Below are 17,943 nucleotides of genomic sequence, written 5' to 3'. Positions count from 1 at the left end.
GGGCTATGAACGGAGTTCTATCAAATATCTCAAGTATTTCAACTTGGCATCTGGTATTAAGTATTCTCGTTTCGTCAGGTGATAGTATATGCGGCAGTGGCCACTGAGTATTCCCACTATAATCCAGGGGCTCTTCTTAATGAGGTTGTAACAATCTTTCGAAAGTTTAGGTTCGTATTACCCCATTCCTGGTAGGTTGGCCCAGTGTAGTTTCTTCAACCGTTCCTTTTCATTTCTCATGTTATTGCTCCATTGCTGATTCCACACAAGAATTTTTGTTCATGTAGACGCGTCCCTACTCCTTTACTAGCTAGCTGGCTCATTTACTTCCAACCCACAAATCAATGATAGTGTGTGGAGTCGGTGTGGGAGTTTCCGTGGATACGGATAATGTAGACGAAAAAACCCTTCGACGACTGGGACATGATCTGAACCCCAAATGTAACAGAATCAGTTTAACCGAGAGTCGTTTCCATTAAGCTTCATACCCAGTAGCGACATCCTCTAGACTTATGGAGCAGTACGGTACGCTCAAAGTCACCTTCCTCCAGACTCCTGATTATAGGATCACAGAGGGAAATGTTTGAGCTAACCGACTGCGGAAGCGGGACTCTGCTTTTGAGAATCCCTCCCGTTGGCGACTGTGAATGATAGAATCTACTCATACTACTGCATAAAGTTCACCACTTACATCAAGTTGAGGAAAATGTAACTCTCCTGTAACAAGCTCTAATTGCGAGAGCTTTTAGAACATACACATGCAAATGTGAACAAGATTATGACGGTTTACATGGCCAGTCGCCTATAGAAAACTAGCCGCCAGATTTGACATACTCTGCAATTCATATTGTCAAAGTTTTTGAGAGAAGGGAGAAATCTCAGCTCTAGAGCCAGCCTGCGGAGAATAGGTAAGCAATTCTTGTGTCCGGATAGCTCAGTGGTTAGAGCACTCGGTTGTCATACGGAAGGCCGCGGTTCAAATCTCGCTGGTGGCAGTGGGATTTGTATCGTGACTTGACGTCGGATGCCAATCGACTCAGCTGTGAATGAGTACCTGAGTCAAATCAAGGTAATAATCTCGGGCGAGCGCAATGCTGACCACATTGCCTCCTACAGTGTTCTGTAGTGTACCGTTACGGTCTTGAATGAAGTGCTCTAAGACACTTCAAGGCCCTGATCCAATATGGATTGTTGCGCCAACGATTATTATTATTATTAATTCTTAGGAAACCTCAAAGAGATCTCTAGTTTCAGTTGCTATACTTTGTAAATGGTACGAACTGACTCTAAAGATCTAATCGGCTAAGATCCTACTCCCCTTGCTCTTGTCATAACATTCATATCCTTAGGTATTTGTGGCAGCGAAACGACGCACCAAAGTGCGCTGCGGGCAATAATTAATACCTACCAACCTACCTACAGTACTTCAGCAATAAAAGGCTTGGCTACAACAGTAAGCAATGCAATAAGCAATCGTTCGCTTGACAATCTATTAAGGAAAAATGTTTCTTGGTATTTGAGGCTTCTCCCAGGACTAACGGAAGAATATTCAGATGAATTTATAATCGAGGCCACGCATACGCATGCATGCGGATGTCTTCGCTCGATTTACTGCTGGGAAGATTAATTTGAATATTCAATATCGACTCCCAATAAATACCCGTCGATTTTAAACAATCATCATCATCATCATCAACGGCGCAACAACCGGTATCCGGTCTAGGCCTTCCTTAATAAGGAACTCGAGACACCCCGGTTTTGCACCGAAGTCCACCAATTTGATATCCTCAAAAACTGTCTAGCGTCCTGACCTACGCAATCACTCCATCTCAGGCAGGGTCTGCCTCGTTTTCTTTTTTTACCATGTATATGGCGTTTATAGACTTTCCGGGCGGGATCATCCACATCCATATGGATTAAGTCACCCACCCACGGTAATCCATTTAGCCAGATTTTATCCACATGGTATCGCTCATAGATTTCCGTTCCGCTCATAGAATCGTCCATTCTCATGTAGCAGGCCAAAAATTCTTCGGAGGATTCTTCTTTCGAATGCGGTCAACAGTTCGCAATTCTTCTTGCTAAGAACCCAAGTCTCCGAGGAATACATGAGGACTGGCAAGGTCGTTGTCTTGTACAGTAAGAGCTTTGACCCTATGGTCACATGTTTCGAGCGGAAAAGTTTTTATAAGCTGAAATAGGCTCTATTGACTGACAACAACCCTGAGCGGATTTCGTCGTCGTAACTGTTATCGGTTGTGATTTTCGATCCTAGGTAGGAGAAATTATCAACGGTCTCAAAGTTGTATTCTCTTTATTCTTTCCGTTTGACCAATGCGGTTTGATGTTGTTGGTTGGTTGGTTTTTGGTGCTGATGTTGCCACCATATATTTTGTCTTGCCTTCATTGAAGTGCAGCCCAGGATTTGGCACCAATCGCCGCCTGCTCGGTCTGGATGAAGGTAGTTTGTACGTATCGGGTCGTTCCTCCCATGATGTCCTTATCGTCAGCATAGGCCAGCAGTTGAGTAGACTCAAAGAGGAACGCACCCCCCGTGTTTACCTCAGCATCACGATAACTTTCTCCAGGGCCAGGTTAAAGAGGACCCATCCCCTTGTTTTAGACTGTTGATGTCGAATGGTCTTGAAAATGAACCTACTGCTTTTATCTGGTCTCGATCATCGGTCAGGGTCAGCCTAGTCAATCTTATAAATTTCGTAGGGATACCGAATTCTCCCATGGCCGGGTACCGGTTACCCTGGCTATGCTATCATAGGCGGCTTTAAAGTTGATGAATAGATGGTGCAACTGTTGTCCATATTCCAACAGTTTTTCCATCGCTTGCCGCACAGAGAAAATCTGATCTGTTGTTGATTTGCCTAGAGTGAAGCCTCTTTGGTATGGGCCAATGATGTTCTGGGCGTATGGGGCTATTCGGCCTAGCAAGATTGTGGAGAATATCTTATAGATGGTACTCAGCAACGTGATACCTCTATAATCGCTGCACTGTGTGATATCTCCCTTTTTATGTATGAGACAGATAATGCCTCGTTGCCAAACGTCAGGCATTGATTCGCTGTCCCACACCTTGAGTACAAGTTGATGAACCACTTGGTGTAATTGGTTGCCTCCATATTTAACCAATTCGGCTATAATTCCATTGGCTCTTGGCGAGTTATGATTTTTAAGCCGATGAATGGCACGGACTGTTCCTTCTATACTTGGTGGTGGCAGTATTTGTCCGTCGTCTTCAGTTGGCGGGACCTCCAACTCGCCGATGTTCTGGTTGTTCAGCAGTTTATCAACCCATCGCTCAAATTCTGTCGGAAATCAGATTTTCCACTTTGTCTCAGCAGGATGAACATCGAGGTATGTAAGGCTTCATCCTGCTGACTTGTCGGTAAAACTTCCGCGCCTGATGCGGTTGCTCTCTGTACTTTTCGAGTTCACAGACTTGTTGGTTCTCCCAGGCTTTCTTTATCCATCTATGAAGTCGCTTCTCCGCTCGCCGGAGTTCGTGATAAGTCTTCACGAGTGCCCGCGTCTTTTGAGGATGCAACATTACTCGGTATGCAGCTTTCTTCCGTTCCGTTGCAAGCTTACATTCATCGTCAAACTAGCTGTTCCGACTCTTTTTACGGCTGGGGCGAAGTATGTTTGTGGCTGTATTTATGATAACGTTCTTTAGGTGGTTGTGAAGATCATTTGTCGATGCTTCATATCCAGCATCTCTATTGACTGCGGTTATTGCGGCATCCATTACCTTCTTGTATAATTAATTAATTAATTCTTTTCCTTTTCACCTAATATTAAACAATAACCTAAATATCGGCTAGGTTTTCGAAGAATTTTTTTATTTCTCGGCTAATTTACTGCCTCTGATCCTATATGCTATTTAATAATTCGCCACTTTTATCTCACAACGGATATTTTTCCCCACTTTTCAAATCCATACCTATTGAAGTTAACATCTGCACGCACAAGATAATTAATACTAGCATGGCGTAATCCCTTCTTCCTGACCTATATATGGTTGCTATAAATCCCTGTATGTGCGCCCCCGTGTGAGCCACATCTACCCGACAACGCTGTCTATTCCTGGCAGTTGGCTGACAGCTGCTTTCGTGATTTTCTGAGAAACTAACGCTTCTCCTCTACTTTTCTAGGTCACGTAGTCCTAGGACGATCCTGCCCTTGAGTCATCTTGGGATAGTGGGTTTCATTGCATGGTATAACTTGTAATGGAGTTGTGACATGCCTGTACGCCGAGCAAGTTGTTCACTTGAGATAGTGTCAGGCCACCATATCCCGATCGTATGACGCAGGGATCCCTCAGCGCACTAGTTAATGAGATGCTGGCTTAAGCTGTACGTCACTGGCAACCTCTCCTAGTTTGGCCTGCAACTCCAACGTATTTCAAACTTCTTGTCGAAATGAAATCTCGTTATCAGTAATTCGGGGTATCATCTAAAAAGATTATCAATCTTCCTTCGACTTGCCGCCTCACTAATATTACCGGACATTCCGATCACCCTCCTTGTTTGCATCTGTATGTGAAAATGGAGGGGAGTTATTCTCCTCCAAGGATCCCGTTGGACAAGTTCTCATTACCCCACTGATACTGACGCTTACCAGTCTTTGAAGTTTGTGTAACTATCAGGCTGTTGTGCTGAGTTCGGTTTTCTTGTCCATATTACCGCCCCATAGGTGACCTTATTATTGCAGTATATATTCAAAGTAGTGTCTTCAGTATGCATCCCTGCCATGAGCCTATAAGCCATCACAGCCAACATGCGTCTTTTTAGTCATGGCACCAATATTTGACCTTCGTTTCTCATTTGGCCTCCATGCCGTGTATTCTAATGGTTTTCGGGTGATCAACCTTACCCTTTCTAGTGAATGGTACCGTTGTCGTTTTGGCCGGATTGATGCGCTGCTTCGCTTTCCTGTGCCAGGTACTTCTATTTGCCCATTCTCAAAGATTCTGCCCATCCAGAAGGCCAGGGTGTTTCCTATTCGGTTATCGATCAAGACACCTTGTATTTTTGTTTGCGATGTATTATCTACCGCCCCTTCGATGTCCAAAAACACGCACAATGCTATTTCTATTGTTTCTATGGCATCCAGTAATACATTCATCAGCTGATACAGTGCAGTTTCGGTTGATATTTCTGTCGGTTGACATTGATGTGTAAGGCAAATCGATCTGAAAAATTAAGATTAAAAGGATCCTTTTTACTCGCTTTTGGAGTAAAAGCCACTTTTGCCCGCCCCCATGCTCTGGTTATACAGTGTGCAGCAGCATAACTTCCTTTTTTCAAAACTCAATAAAAACTATTGTATGCATCGGAAAATATTTATTTATTTTTTATAATGTAGGTACATGTCTAAAGTTTTTATTTACATTGTTTTGAAGATCAAATCTGTTAGGTGACGTCCCCCATTCTCCATACATTGCGTAAACCGATTTCTGGCGTTTTTCATGACTCTTGTTAGCATAGCAGGTGTTATGTTGGCAATTTCTTCTTGGCTGTTGGTCTTCAAATCTTGTAGGCTTCTTGGACGGTTCACATAAACACGGGATTCCAAAAAACCTCATAGAAAAAAATCACAAGGGGACAGATCGGGAGAGCGTGCCGGCCATTCAAAATCGCCTCTAATTGAGATAAGGCGCTCTGGAAAGTGTTCCCTCAAAAACAGCCATCGATGCTCTTGAAGTGTGTGCTGTTGCACCGTCTTGTTGGAACCAAGTGTCCCCCAAATCCAACCAGGGACCAATAATTCTAGCTGAGGAAATTGCACATCACACTGTGACTTTGGGTGAATGCAAAGGCTTTTGATGCAATTCTCGAGGGTTGGTGTCAGCCCAGTAGTGCATGTTTTGTTTGTTAACCGGGGCTTCATCGCTAAAAAAAACAATAGCACCCTCGGGAACGACATCAAGAAGAAGCTCACACGCGTTCATCCGAGAATTGAAGTCACGTTCTGAAAGTTCCTGCACTATCCCCATCTTATAGGGATGAAAATGAAGATCATCACGAAGAATTCTTCTCACCGAACGATCGGATAGTCCAAGGGCAGATGCTGTCGCATTCCGTCGTGGGACAAAACTCCGGGAAATGAGTTCTGAGAAACATATATTCTTCGTCCTCCTCATCCTAGGTAAATATCCCATTTTTCATTATCAGACAGACAGAATATATTGCCTTTTTATTAAAATCGGTTTACTGTCTATCTCTCTGTCTGTCCGTCCGTCTGTCTGTCTGTCAATCTGTCTGTCTGTCCGACACACGCATTTTTCTCGGAGACGGTTATAGCGAATGACACCAAATTTAGTAGAAAGGTGGGAACTGTGAACGCTCACGCATATAGTGGATTACATCCTTTTACGTCGAATTTAAGGGAGGGTCTCCATACATGCAAAAGGGGAGTGTACAATTTTTTTTCATCAAATATAGTCACGTTGGGTATCAAATTAAAGGCCTCGATTAGTACTTTTCAAAGCCGATCTTAGTTTTGACATTCGTTGGAAGGGTGGGGAGCGCGGGGGGTTGAAAGTGATCACTTCTTTAAGGGGGCCATTCTCAGAAACTACCAAACCGAAAAATCTGAAAAAATCATGAGGCTACCACTATATGGTGTCTGGGCTCCAAAATACCTTCCATGCCGATATCTGTTTAAATAAAGTTAATAATAGTATATTACTACAATTTTTTGCGATTGTTTAGACACCCCCCTTAAGTTCATCCTAGTACCATGAAATGCAGTGATATAGGCTATAATATAGACCATGATTTTACCAAGTTTGGTGGAAATCGCACTATTACTAACAAAGTTATAGTACCTCAAATTTGTTGCTTCTTCGAAAATTGAAGACTATGAATGTCAATATCACCCGAAAGTGGATACTCTCACATAATACAGGGTGCAGCAGCATAACTTCCTTTTTTAAAATGCGCGCCACTCAGTTAATTGATGTCATAGCGGAGCGCTAGTGGTCTCGTTCAAGAGGGGATACTGTAAAGTTTTGTCCCGACATGGTTCAGTCGCCATCAAGCGTTGGAATAGTGAGGAGCGTGCCTTTGCCGTTGAGGTATACTTTTCAAGCGGATGTTCGGTTATTGCAACACAGCGTGCATTTCGGAATCGCTTTAATTTAGCCCCGTTGGCTCCCGTCCCAGACCGCAAATGAATTGTTACATGGGTCACTACATTCAGACAAACTGCAAGTGCGTCAAAAGGAAGAACTGGAGTTCGTCGGCCCGTTAGACCACCTGAGAACATTGAAGCAGTGAGAGCGTCAATGTTGCGATCGCCACGGCGTTCTGCGCGCAAACACGCATCTGCCCTTGGACTATCCGATCGTTCTGTGAGAAGAATTCTTCGTGATGATCTTCATTTTCATCCCTATAAGATGGCGATAGTGCAGGAACTTTCAGAACGTGAGTTCAATTCTCGGGTGAACGCGTGTGAGCTTCTTCTTGATGTCGTTCCCGAGGGTGCTATTGTTTTTTTTAGCGATGAAGCCCATTTTCATTTGTGTGGGTCGGTTAACAAACAAAACATGCACTACTGGGCTGACACCAACCCTCGAGAATTGCATCAAAAGCCTTTGCATTCACCCAAAGTCACAGTGTGGTGTGCAATTTCCTCAGCTAGAATTATTGGTCCCTGGTTTTTTGAGGAAAATGAGGTTACAGTAACAGTGAATTCGGACCGGTATGTAAACATGCTACAGAATTTTTTTTCCCACGGCTAGAAAATTTGGATTTGGGGGACACTTGGTTCCAACAAGACAGTGCAACAGCACACACTTCAAGAGCACCGATGGGTGTTTTTGAGGGAATACTTTCCAGAGCGCCTCATCTCAATTAGAGGCGATTTGGAATGGCCGGCACGCTCTCCCGATCTGTCCCCTTGTGATTTTTTTCTATGAGGTTTTTTGGAATCCCATGTTTGTGTGAACCGTCCAAGAAGCCTACAAGATTTGAAGACCAACAGCCAAGAAGAAATTGCCAACATAACACCTGCTATGCTAACAAGAGTCATGAAAAACGCCAGAAATCGGTTTACGCAATGTATGGAGAATGGGGGACGTCACCTAACAGATTTGATCTTCAAAACAATGTAAATAAAAACTTTAGACATGTACCTACATTATAAAAAATAAATAAATATTTTCCGATGCATACAATAGTTTTTATTGAGTTTTGAAAAAAAGGAAGTTATGCTGCCGCACCCTCTATATGGATATATTACATGCTACGTACTAAGAACTACACAAAACCTTTCGTACCTGAAGTGTCCAGCTTCCGGTTTCCCGACTTGTTTTGGCTATAGCTTTGTACAGTCAGATGCTTTTGTGGTTCGATCCCTTCACAGAAATCCCTTAAGCTAGTGTGTTTCGCTTTCCTGTTCGCGTTGATATACGCCGTCAGTGAGTTTTTGTGCTACGGTCAGTCTCTGGTTTGTTTTGCCTGATTGAAGAGCTTTTCTTATTCTGTCTAGGTTTCAGGAAACATACCTTGATGACTGGACAACTGGTCTCACATGCGTCAATGACAACTTTGTTGAGGTCTTCCACCACTGTTTCTAGTCCCAGTTCTTTCCTGATATTCCCGTCACTTTGCAGATGAACTATGTTGGTGCTCAAGTGTTTTGGATAGGAGTCACAATCCGTTTACCAAGGACTTCTTATTATTCCGTCTACTTCCGAGTTGCCCTTAATATCAAATCTAATCATTTTTTTCTGGAATATAGAGAGCTTATCCAATACCCTCCAATTCTCTGCCAGTCCGTTCATCAGAGTATTCCCTGGAGTTATCCGTAAGTTTGGGTTGGGCTTCAATTGACCGACACCGTACGGGCAACCAAATCGATCATTTCGTAACCAGCAGAAATTTAGAAATGTTGAAGATTCGTGGAACCAAGTTAAAGACACGATTCACAAACTGGCCTATGCAACCCTTGGGGTCAGCAAGCCAGGTAAGCAGTTCATCATCCTACTTAGATACTTGGCTATGGAATGATGATGTTCAAATGAAGATCCGTGGAAAGAAACGCCTTTACCACAAGTTCCTTGACAATAAAGCGCTGGCCAGTTCTGGTCTGGATCTAGTAGTTCTTGTCTGGTCCTGGTCAAGAATGTTGGAGTGTTAACTATGTTGTGCATTTCTAACCTATTGCTAGCAATAAATTCAAGAAGGTACTCACCACTTCGGTTAGTGTCCCTGCTTCTCCAGACTTCTTTATGAGCGTTAGCATCATACCCAAGGAAAAGCGGTAGCGCTTTCCCCTCATAGAATGTCACCAGTATAGTCACTGGCTAACGTAGGATCTGATTGTCGTTTCCTGGGTAGAAGGCCGATGCCACGACTGCCTCCCAAGTTTTCTCCCCAGCTTCCAGTGAAACTTTAATAACTCCAAGCCCACGAACTGTGAAAGACATATATGTTAAATTTCGTGTAATGATTCGAAATTACCTGTATACTTCCTCCTTGTGACGACGAATTTGCCACCGCAACGTCCAGGGCTCTTGATCCAGCACTATTGTACTGTTATCCTCGTAGATTATCCTTGCACCGTCAATCAGTGCAGTGCGCTGGCAGGTCAAGCTCAACAGAGCTCTATTGACCTGGAGGAACAAAAGAAGGAATGCGGAAGGCCGAATCGAGAAAAAAATAAAATGAAACTTTCAGGACCGTAGTAATAATGTAACTGAAACGTGAAATGATATGGCCTAAAATGAAAAGCAAAGTGATGAAGGCAAAAAAGAAAACGATAAATAGGCAATAGGAAAAAAATATAACAAAAGCGAATAATATGTCAAAAAAATCACTGAAATGCAATAATCCAAGCGAAATAAGGTAGTAACTTAGTGAAGCAAATTATCAGTAAGCAAAATAAAAGAAGAAGAAATATCCTAGCGTCTCAAGGAAACTGAATCCTGAGCACTCCTTTCCCCCATAAATTTCTCGACTCTCTTTCACCTCCGCAAAACTCATGGATGGCCAAAATGACATCGCAACCTCATAAAATTGTTTGTAACATGTGGGCAAAAAAACTTCCGCCCTCAGTGCTCATTAACAAAGAAACAACAATCGAGTTGCTCCCCGTCGCAGAGAATTAGATAACAAAAACAGACAAAAGGGATCTAGAAAATTCAGTCTTCTTCGTTTGGAATCAGAGAGCAAAGTGAGGATAAATCATTGACGATGGAGCAACGCATCATGTAGCCGACTACCTCCGTAATCCATCAAGAATTCATCTCACCCCTCACTTCATCCTAGCGAAGAAGAAAGAATAATACGTTTCCCAAAATCTGAAACGAAGAAATAGCCGTTTAACAGAAAGGTAGGAAGGACACTCCACGGAAGCTCAGGCGGCAATACCTTTCAGGATATAGCCACCCGTAGATCCGGAGACGTTAAGTCTCAAAGATAAACACAAAAAACGGAAATTTGAGGCTTAGGAACACTTGCTTCCGGGAAGAAAGGCATGACACCTAGGAGGCTAGTCGGGAACAATACTGAAAATCTATTGACTCTCTATCCGACCAAACAAAACGAAGATGTGAGCCGGAACAGGCTGTCTTCCACGGATTCAAGGAACCTGTAATTAAGATATTTTAAGCCTGAATCTAGGAACCGTTGGGTCCACTTTGGGAGCCTTTGTAATGACCCGTGAAAGACCATCCTAATTGGGATACCTCTTCCATCTAGGTCGTCGCCGGCTACTCAGGATGGTCTTTTTACTATTGCAATCTTAAGAGGTCATTACATATATGTCAAGCATATGGTCCAATTTGGAAAATTTCTTAATCGATACCTTCCATCCACCCCTGCATCATCCCATTCCAAATCTTGGCAAAAAAAAATCCTGAATCAAATCGAGCTAAACTACTTTGCATTTCTTCGATATTCTCCCTTCAATACCGATGAGCACTCAATGAATGCTCGCATTTGAACTCCATTAAAGTCATTTGGCACAGAAGCAATCAATGTGCGATTAAGCTGCCCTGTCGAATTAAATTGCTTTTGACAAAGTATTTTATGAACATAGTGTACCGCCGTAACGTGCGGCAGCTACACGACACGGCACAAGACGATCAAAGAGTGACGCTAAGACGATTATTTTATCTGAATACATAGTCATTTGGTAGACACACATCCTTGGCTTAGAGTGAGAATTAGAGAGAAAGTGGATAGTAAATGCTTTGTTCTGCAAGTTTCAATCCAGGCTTACTAAGCATTCGCACTATCCAAATGATAATATGTTGCGTTGCTGTAGTAGTTTGCTTCAGTTTAAGACCACACTTTTTGGGAGATAAATCTTGGAAATATCTGGTTCCAGACAAACCCAAATCATTAGTGCTACGTTAATGATATAATCCATCATCACGTAAACCTGGGAAACCTCATCGGAAATTTTTTAAGACCATGGAGTCAGAACAGATTCAGATGGAGCATACTGTGTCAACAAAATTCGAGTAGCGTTAAACTCTCCCTAGGACTTTTCAGGGTGCCAAAGCGACCTACCTGTCACCCCGTCTAGCGAAACGGGTCCTCTACTAGAATCAGATTTGTCGCGGCACGATCAACCCTTTCTCAAAATGTTCTTACCGTTAGACCAGACTAGGCAGTATTAGCGGGGAAAGTTTAAGTAACAGACAAGATGGCCAGAATTAACCTTCTCCGCACGGTTTCAACCAAGTCACACTCGCGTGGTGCTATTAGAAACTATTGCATACACGTATTCCACGTATGAGAAGTCGCCACTTTATTTTCAGACTGCTCATGGTATGCAGGCCAAAATAACTATAGAAAGGATACTCATATCATTAAACCACAAAACAAAACGAGAAAAGAGGTTATACTTACGGTCCAGGGCTCAGATCCTCAATACCGGCAGCCTTGATGGAGGAAAACTTGGCCAACGCTATGAGTGATTTAGATTTGGAGAAAGAAGTGATTACACAAAAGTACATTCTAACCGAGAATTCCAGTTATGAATTTGAAGTAAAACGAGCTGAAAACAGACCCCTGAACGATAAAAACAGTAATAACATCCACCATATTTGTCCAATAGCTACGACAGCAAGAGGTGCAGGGCCAAGAAAAAACCCATTCAGGAGAAACTTGTCAACTCTGAGATCTCCGCTAATGCCGAAGACCGCAAAAGCTAAGATACTGGCAAGGTACAATAGGAGTAATTTCGACGGAACACATGATGAACAGAACCCAGATCCGGAGGAATTCCCTGTACCCAGCCAAGTGACAAATGAGGCCCAAGTGACACCTAACCATACTGTCATAAAATCCTCCTCTCCTTTAGGAAACCGCCAATTACCTAAAAAAGCAAGCCGAGAACCCGGAAAGTGAACGCATCTGGTATGAAAGGTTTCGTATATTTCTTTTATAAAACTATTTGAGTGAACTTTTGTTCCCTTATAGTTTAGCACGTAATATATTTATATATTATGTGAGAATATCCAATTTCGGGTGATACTGATATCTAAAGTCCTGAATTTGCACAGAAGCGATAACTTTGACCTATTAGAATTTTGTTAGTTATAGTGCGATTTCCACCAAACTGGTAGGCTCATCATCCTAATCATCGACGGCGCAACAACCGGTATCCGGTCTAGGCCTGCCTCAATAAGAAACTCCAGACATCCCGGTTTGGTGCGTAGGTCCATCAATTCGATATTCCTAAAAGCTATCTGACGTTCTGACCTATGCCCTCGCTCTATCTCAGGCAGGATCTGCCTCGTCTTCTTTTAATACCATACATATTGCCCTTATAGACTTTCCGTGCTGGATCATCCTCATCCATACGGAGTAAGTGACCCGCCCACCACAATCTGTTGAGCCGGATTTTATCCACAACCGAACGGTCATAGTATCGCTCATAGATTTCGTCGTTATGTAGGCTACGAAATCGTCCATCCGCATTTACGTCTGCATCATTTTCTCCAGAGCCAGGTTAAGACGCATGATAGAGCATCACTTGGTCTTAGACCGTTGTTCATACCGAATGGTCGCAAGAGCGATAATGCTACTTTTATCTGGCCTCCCCCATTTATCAGGGTCAGCCTAGTCAGTCTTACCAATTCCGTCGAGATACTGAATTCTCTCATGGTAGTGTGCAGTTTTACCCCAGCTATATTATATTATTTATATTCTTATTCGAGTATTTGCTCTAAATTTAGGTACAGGCTCGCGTTCACGGGCCACAGCCGTGGCAATTGCCAGCTTTTCGCGTCCCTATATCCATTTGTTCAATAGGAGGTTCATCCAGTCGTCCGTTGAGGCAACAACAACGTGGAAGTGGCAGTGGGTGAGCGACGCATCGAGAAAGGATCACAATAACATTTATACCATGCAATAAAACACACCATTCCAGTAGATTAAGAGGAGGAGATCAAGTCTCACTGGTAGCAGAGGGATTTGTTATCGGATACCAGTCGACTCAGCTGTGAATGAGTACCTGACTAGGAAGTAGAGGGTAATAATCTCGGGGGAGCACAATACTAACCACATTGCCGCCTACACTATACTGCAGTGTACCGTGACGATCTTGAATGAAGTGCTCTATCATACTTTAAGGCCCTGATCCAATATGGATTTTTGCGCCAACGATTATTATCAAGAGAAAGATTGGAAGCTTCTCGGAGAATCGTGGAAAAATTGAACCACTTTTCCAGAAACCGGCGGCAATAGTCCGTGGGGGTTGGTGTGCTATGATCTATGTTAATGCCAACCAGAAATATTTTCACTTCCGAACTCTATCAAAACGCCAGGCGGTAAGTATCTTTTTCTGAAAAAGCAGGTTTTAGCAGCCAAATGAAAAGATAGACAGAAAGATGAAGATTCGATTCGGAATATAAAAGCACCAGATTCATCAACAAAAAAATCAGCTCACTACTCCTTTATTTCCGTTAATTATCAGTTCAAAAACGAATACTGTACAAACTAACCTAAGGAGCCTAACTGAATTGAAATGGCATAACTGGCCTGTTCATGTTTGTGTAAATTGAAAATTAGGAAACGAGACAAATTTTCGTGACAAATTTCCAAGTATGTTTGCAATTTTTTCTCCTTTTCTATGTAATATGGAAATATCTTTTTCCTAGATTTTTACAAGAATCGTGGACGTTTTCGTGACAACACCCCAGATGCAGATCTGAATATTTTCCTACAAAAATACCGGATGTGCTCCAGGACTTATAAATATAAATGCTTTTCGTTAGGGAATGATCTCGTCTTATCCGATCTTTTGGTCATTTAGTCCATACATGCAGTGTCAGGCGCCGGTAAGATATCTTTAGACCCAGTGTTACTGTTCCTACTTTTAACTACTTTTCTTTCATTTGTCCTCTTAGTGTTTTTCGCCAGCTTGGGCGATGGTTAGCCCACCAAATTGTCAGCAATATTTTCCCCCGGGTGGATACCAAGACCCGGGAGCAAAGGTTAGCAGGCGACGCGTTATTTTTGAGGAGACATTCAATGAGCCACCAATGAACGAGTATGGTCGTGAAAATGTTAAATCCGAAGGACTGAGTTCATTCTCAGGGAATACGATGAGAGCTCAGAGGTTAATGCAGAAAGTTGGGAGTTCTAGAGTTAGCCCACCTGATACACAAGCAATGCCTGTGTTGAGGGGTTTAGCTCCTAGATATCCTTTCGGTTGTTTGCCTCAGCAATTCAGAGCACCCCCTAATCCTACCGTTCCGCTGCCGAGACCTTTACCCTTATGTGGATGTTTTGGCCCATGCAGGCCACCTATGCCATTTATATTGGTTCCTCTTATGTAGTATTCGTGTGGGACTAAAGTTATCATATTATGTTATCTACTTAAGATACTTTTGCATTAATATAACTAATATTACGAATACAAACACGTAAATAAGGAGCAGTGTAAGTAGCAGTATAATAGGGTGGTAAGTTTTAGCAGTTCATACATACTTTGTGGTTCAGAAGAAAAGTCGTGCAAAGAATGCAACTAACCTTAAATGTGATATTAGAGGATTAAAAGTATATTTTATGTATTTGTATCCATTATAATACATTTAGGTTAATATTAGAATACGAACTTTTCTGGAAAATTAAATGTCGTAACTTAAGGGTTTTATGTGTGAAGTTAACAAAATTGAATAATTCAGTAACACGAAATTGACAAATAGATTGTATTTTCCAAGTAACCTATCTTCCTTTGTAGCTCCTTGATCCCTAAATCCACTTTTCTAGTCCTCTTTTATTCACCCAATTGGCGTTACAAGAATCTTTTTATTATTCAAACAATATAATAGCGCGCTTCAGCCAAAAAAGTTAGTTGGTATCACCGACAGGATTAATATCTCATCTGTCGCCTACAATTGAATTGATCTTGAAACTGTCTATAAAAAACAACATTCTTTTTTGTTGGTGCTAAACAATTGATCTGATGCAATTTCTGCAGTACCTAAGCCTTCTCGAGGACCTTCTTTTAGTTTGGACTAAAGATACTTGGGTCGTTTAATTTGTTGATTGTTGATGGGTTTAATCTTAATCTGGATTAGGCTTTTGTCATTGGGATTAGGTGTTTGGACTTATTGAAGGGTTTTCATTAAATCGATGGATTCTTTTGTCAGATGTACATACGTATTGAGGTTATATAATGTAATTGAAATCGAATGTCAATGTAGTCCTCCATACGGAGGTAAGCAAATGGTTTATTTTGTTCGGCGCAGTTCTGGAAATAGTTCACCCTTGCTGGAAGAGGTAAAGCTCGGAGCATACTAAATAATATGCGCCATGCAAAATCAAATCAACTAGTACAGAGTCGAAAGGGCTTATCAGATTTAATTAAAGTGAGCGTAAAATAAACTAGCGAACCTATTGGTTTCGGAAATCATGATGCCCATGCAAATCTCGGATACCGGAAATTTTGCTTGACATCACGGTTACCTTGAAAACGAAGTTATTAAGCATACAAGATGCGATTTAAATGAAGACAGGGATTATTTTTAAATGCGAGCCCTCATATCAAAGAAATGATGTAGCAGTTTTATACGACTTCCGTGAGTTCCACAGTTGGATGGTTGGCTTACACGGGCCAGAACTCTTCTGTCGAATCGGAAATGGTTTCATGGCTATGGCTCTAAGAAATGAAGAGAAACGGTTGAGGGAACTATACTGGGCGGGCCTACCAGGGATGGAGCAGTCCAAGGTGCTTATTGGGGATAAGAACTCATGCGCACAAAGAATTACTTAAACCTCACCAAAAAGAACCTCCGAATCATTGTGGGAATTCTCACTGGTCATTATCGGCTGAACTATCTCCTAGGGAAGCTAGGCATATCTACGGACACTGTCTGCAGGTTTTGTGAGGAGTATGACGAAACCTCTGCACACGTCCTGGGACAGTATCCGGCACTTGTGCAAAGTAGGTCGAGGCATCTGGGAGAACACTTAATACCAGATGCAAAGCTGAAAGATCTGGAAGTGGGGAATATACTAAAGTTCCTGATCTGCTTGAGATACTATGATCAATAGGTACACTATAACAAGTAAAAGGGGCATAATAGTTCTTTAAGGACGCGGTGCGACTTTTCCTTAACAGAGTAATAATAATAATATGTTGCCGTTCTGCAATACACTGATAGCAACTCAATTTGGGTAGCAGGATCATTTTGACCCCACCGACTCGTTTATGTTACGTACATAACATGGTGTGTTGACTCAAAATCTATGATAAGCATTCCGCTGATACTGATATTTTGATCCCATTGATAGCGTTAAAATAGTCTAATAGTTCTGTAAAACTATAATCTAAAACTTCATCTCTGAAATTTTCCAGTAATTTCTACCCCACATCCGTTGTCTGACCCTTAGTAAAGTCGTAATCGTGAAATAATATGCAGCTTTCAGCTCAAGTGATACCATGATAATAGCTCAGGCGATAAAAATGATTAGCAGAGACCGTGCGACTCTCTGCAGCCCCCTTTTCCAACTCCATTCGTAAAAAAATTGTCGGTAAGAAAGAGCAATATCAAAACCTACTAAAGATTTACCGTTCCTTCACATCTTTCTCGTTGAAATTTCCATGACAAAGCTTTCGGTAAGGCTAACTTTTCTTCTGGTGTGTCCAATTGGAGTGTCAGAGGCCACTCGCTTTGTGTTGTGTCTAGAAAGATTGGCTGTTTAGTACCAAGGTTCATGCAGTCTAAAAGACCAAAACAACGAACGCGGGCAAAAGCAACGTCACCTAGTTAAAGAAATCGTTCGATGCATTCAATATTCTGCCCATTAATTCAAATAGGGAGTAAGTAATTAGTAATTAGGCTAAAAACATTGGTTTTGTTGGTATTTATCTTCTAGTCTACTCTGTGTGTCTTCTTTGCCAAATTCAATATTTGGTCAAGATTCATTATTTGGGAAGGAGCAAGCAGATGTTATCAACATAGTCCAAGCGTTAGAGAAAAGATGTCATGCCTATTGAACCCTTCCGTCCCTTTGACAACATGAAGCACGTCATCGATAACAAAAAAAGCATCGGTAGCAGAATACAAAACTGGGGCATTTTCGGTATCAAATGTCGTTCTGAGGGTTGCATAGGGAATTCCTTTTTGATGTTGCAGAAGGGGTTCAGTAGGATGGTTGCAAAATCATTGCTATTACCGGTAACTTTTGCCTCCCAGGCGAACGCAATCTTCGAATTCCTTTTGTCACACACTAGATTGCAGCCTCCGTACTTTGGCCGGCAATGGTATACCAACTCGTTACTCCTACCCCCATTCGCAGCTATGGACAGAGTTTCCAGCTCATGCCATTTTTCGATCCGCTTCCATAGGATTTCTGACGTTCTATAATTATACAGCCAACAACTTTACCAATCCCAGAACTAGTAGGCCTGTACCCATCAGTATTCTCAGAGGGGTTATTCAGAATTTCTGATGGTTGT

General features: G+C 42.1%; 1 protein-coding gene across 1 annotated transcript; it reads left to right on the top strand.

Moving 5' to 3' along the window:
• Positions 1–13,950: 13,950 nt before the first annotated feature.
• On the top strand, positions 13,951–15,183 carry LOC119655066. Its single transcript, XM_038060759.1, has 3 exons — positions 13,951–14,078; positions 14,135–14,314; positions 14,384–15,183. The coding sequence occupies exons 2-3, from the start codon at positions 14,255–14,257 to the stop codon at positions 14,813–14,815; spliced, it is 492 nt and encodes a 163-aa protein (XP_037916687.1). The 5' UTR covers positions 13,951–14,078; positions 14,135–14,254; the 3' UTR covers positions 14,816–15,183.
• Positions 15,184–17,943: the final 2,760 nt, after the last annotated feature.

Source organism: Hermetia illucens, chromosome 4, assembly GCF_905115235.1.
Source record: "Hermetia illucens chromosome 4, iHerIll2.2.curated.20191125, whole genome shotgun sequence".
In the NCBI taxonomy this organism is placed as follows: domain Eukaryota; kingdom Metazoa; phylum Arthropoda; class Insecta; order Diptera; family Stratiomyidae; genus Hermetia; species Hermetia illucens.
This window is presented reverse-complemented; position numbering and strand designations above follow the sequence as displayed.

Excerpts from the sequence above, each read along its gene's own strand:
- LOC119655066 (XM_038060759.1), top strand. The coding sequence starts at position 14,255 with ATGATCTCGTCTTATCCGATCTTTTGGTCATTTAGTCCATACATGCAG. Across the intron at positions 14,315-14,383 it reads ACATGCAGTGTCAGGCGCCG|TGTTTTTCGCCAGCTTGGGC; the intron begins GTAAGATATCTT and ends TTGTCCTCTTAG.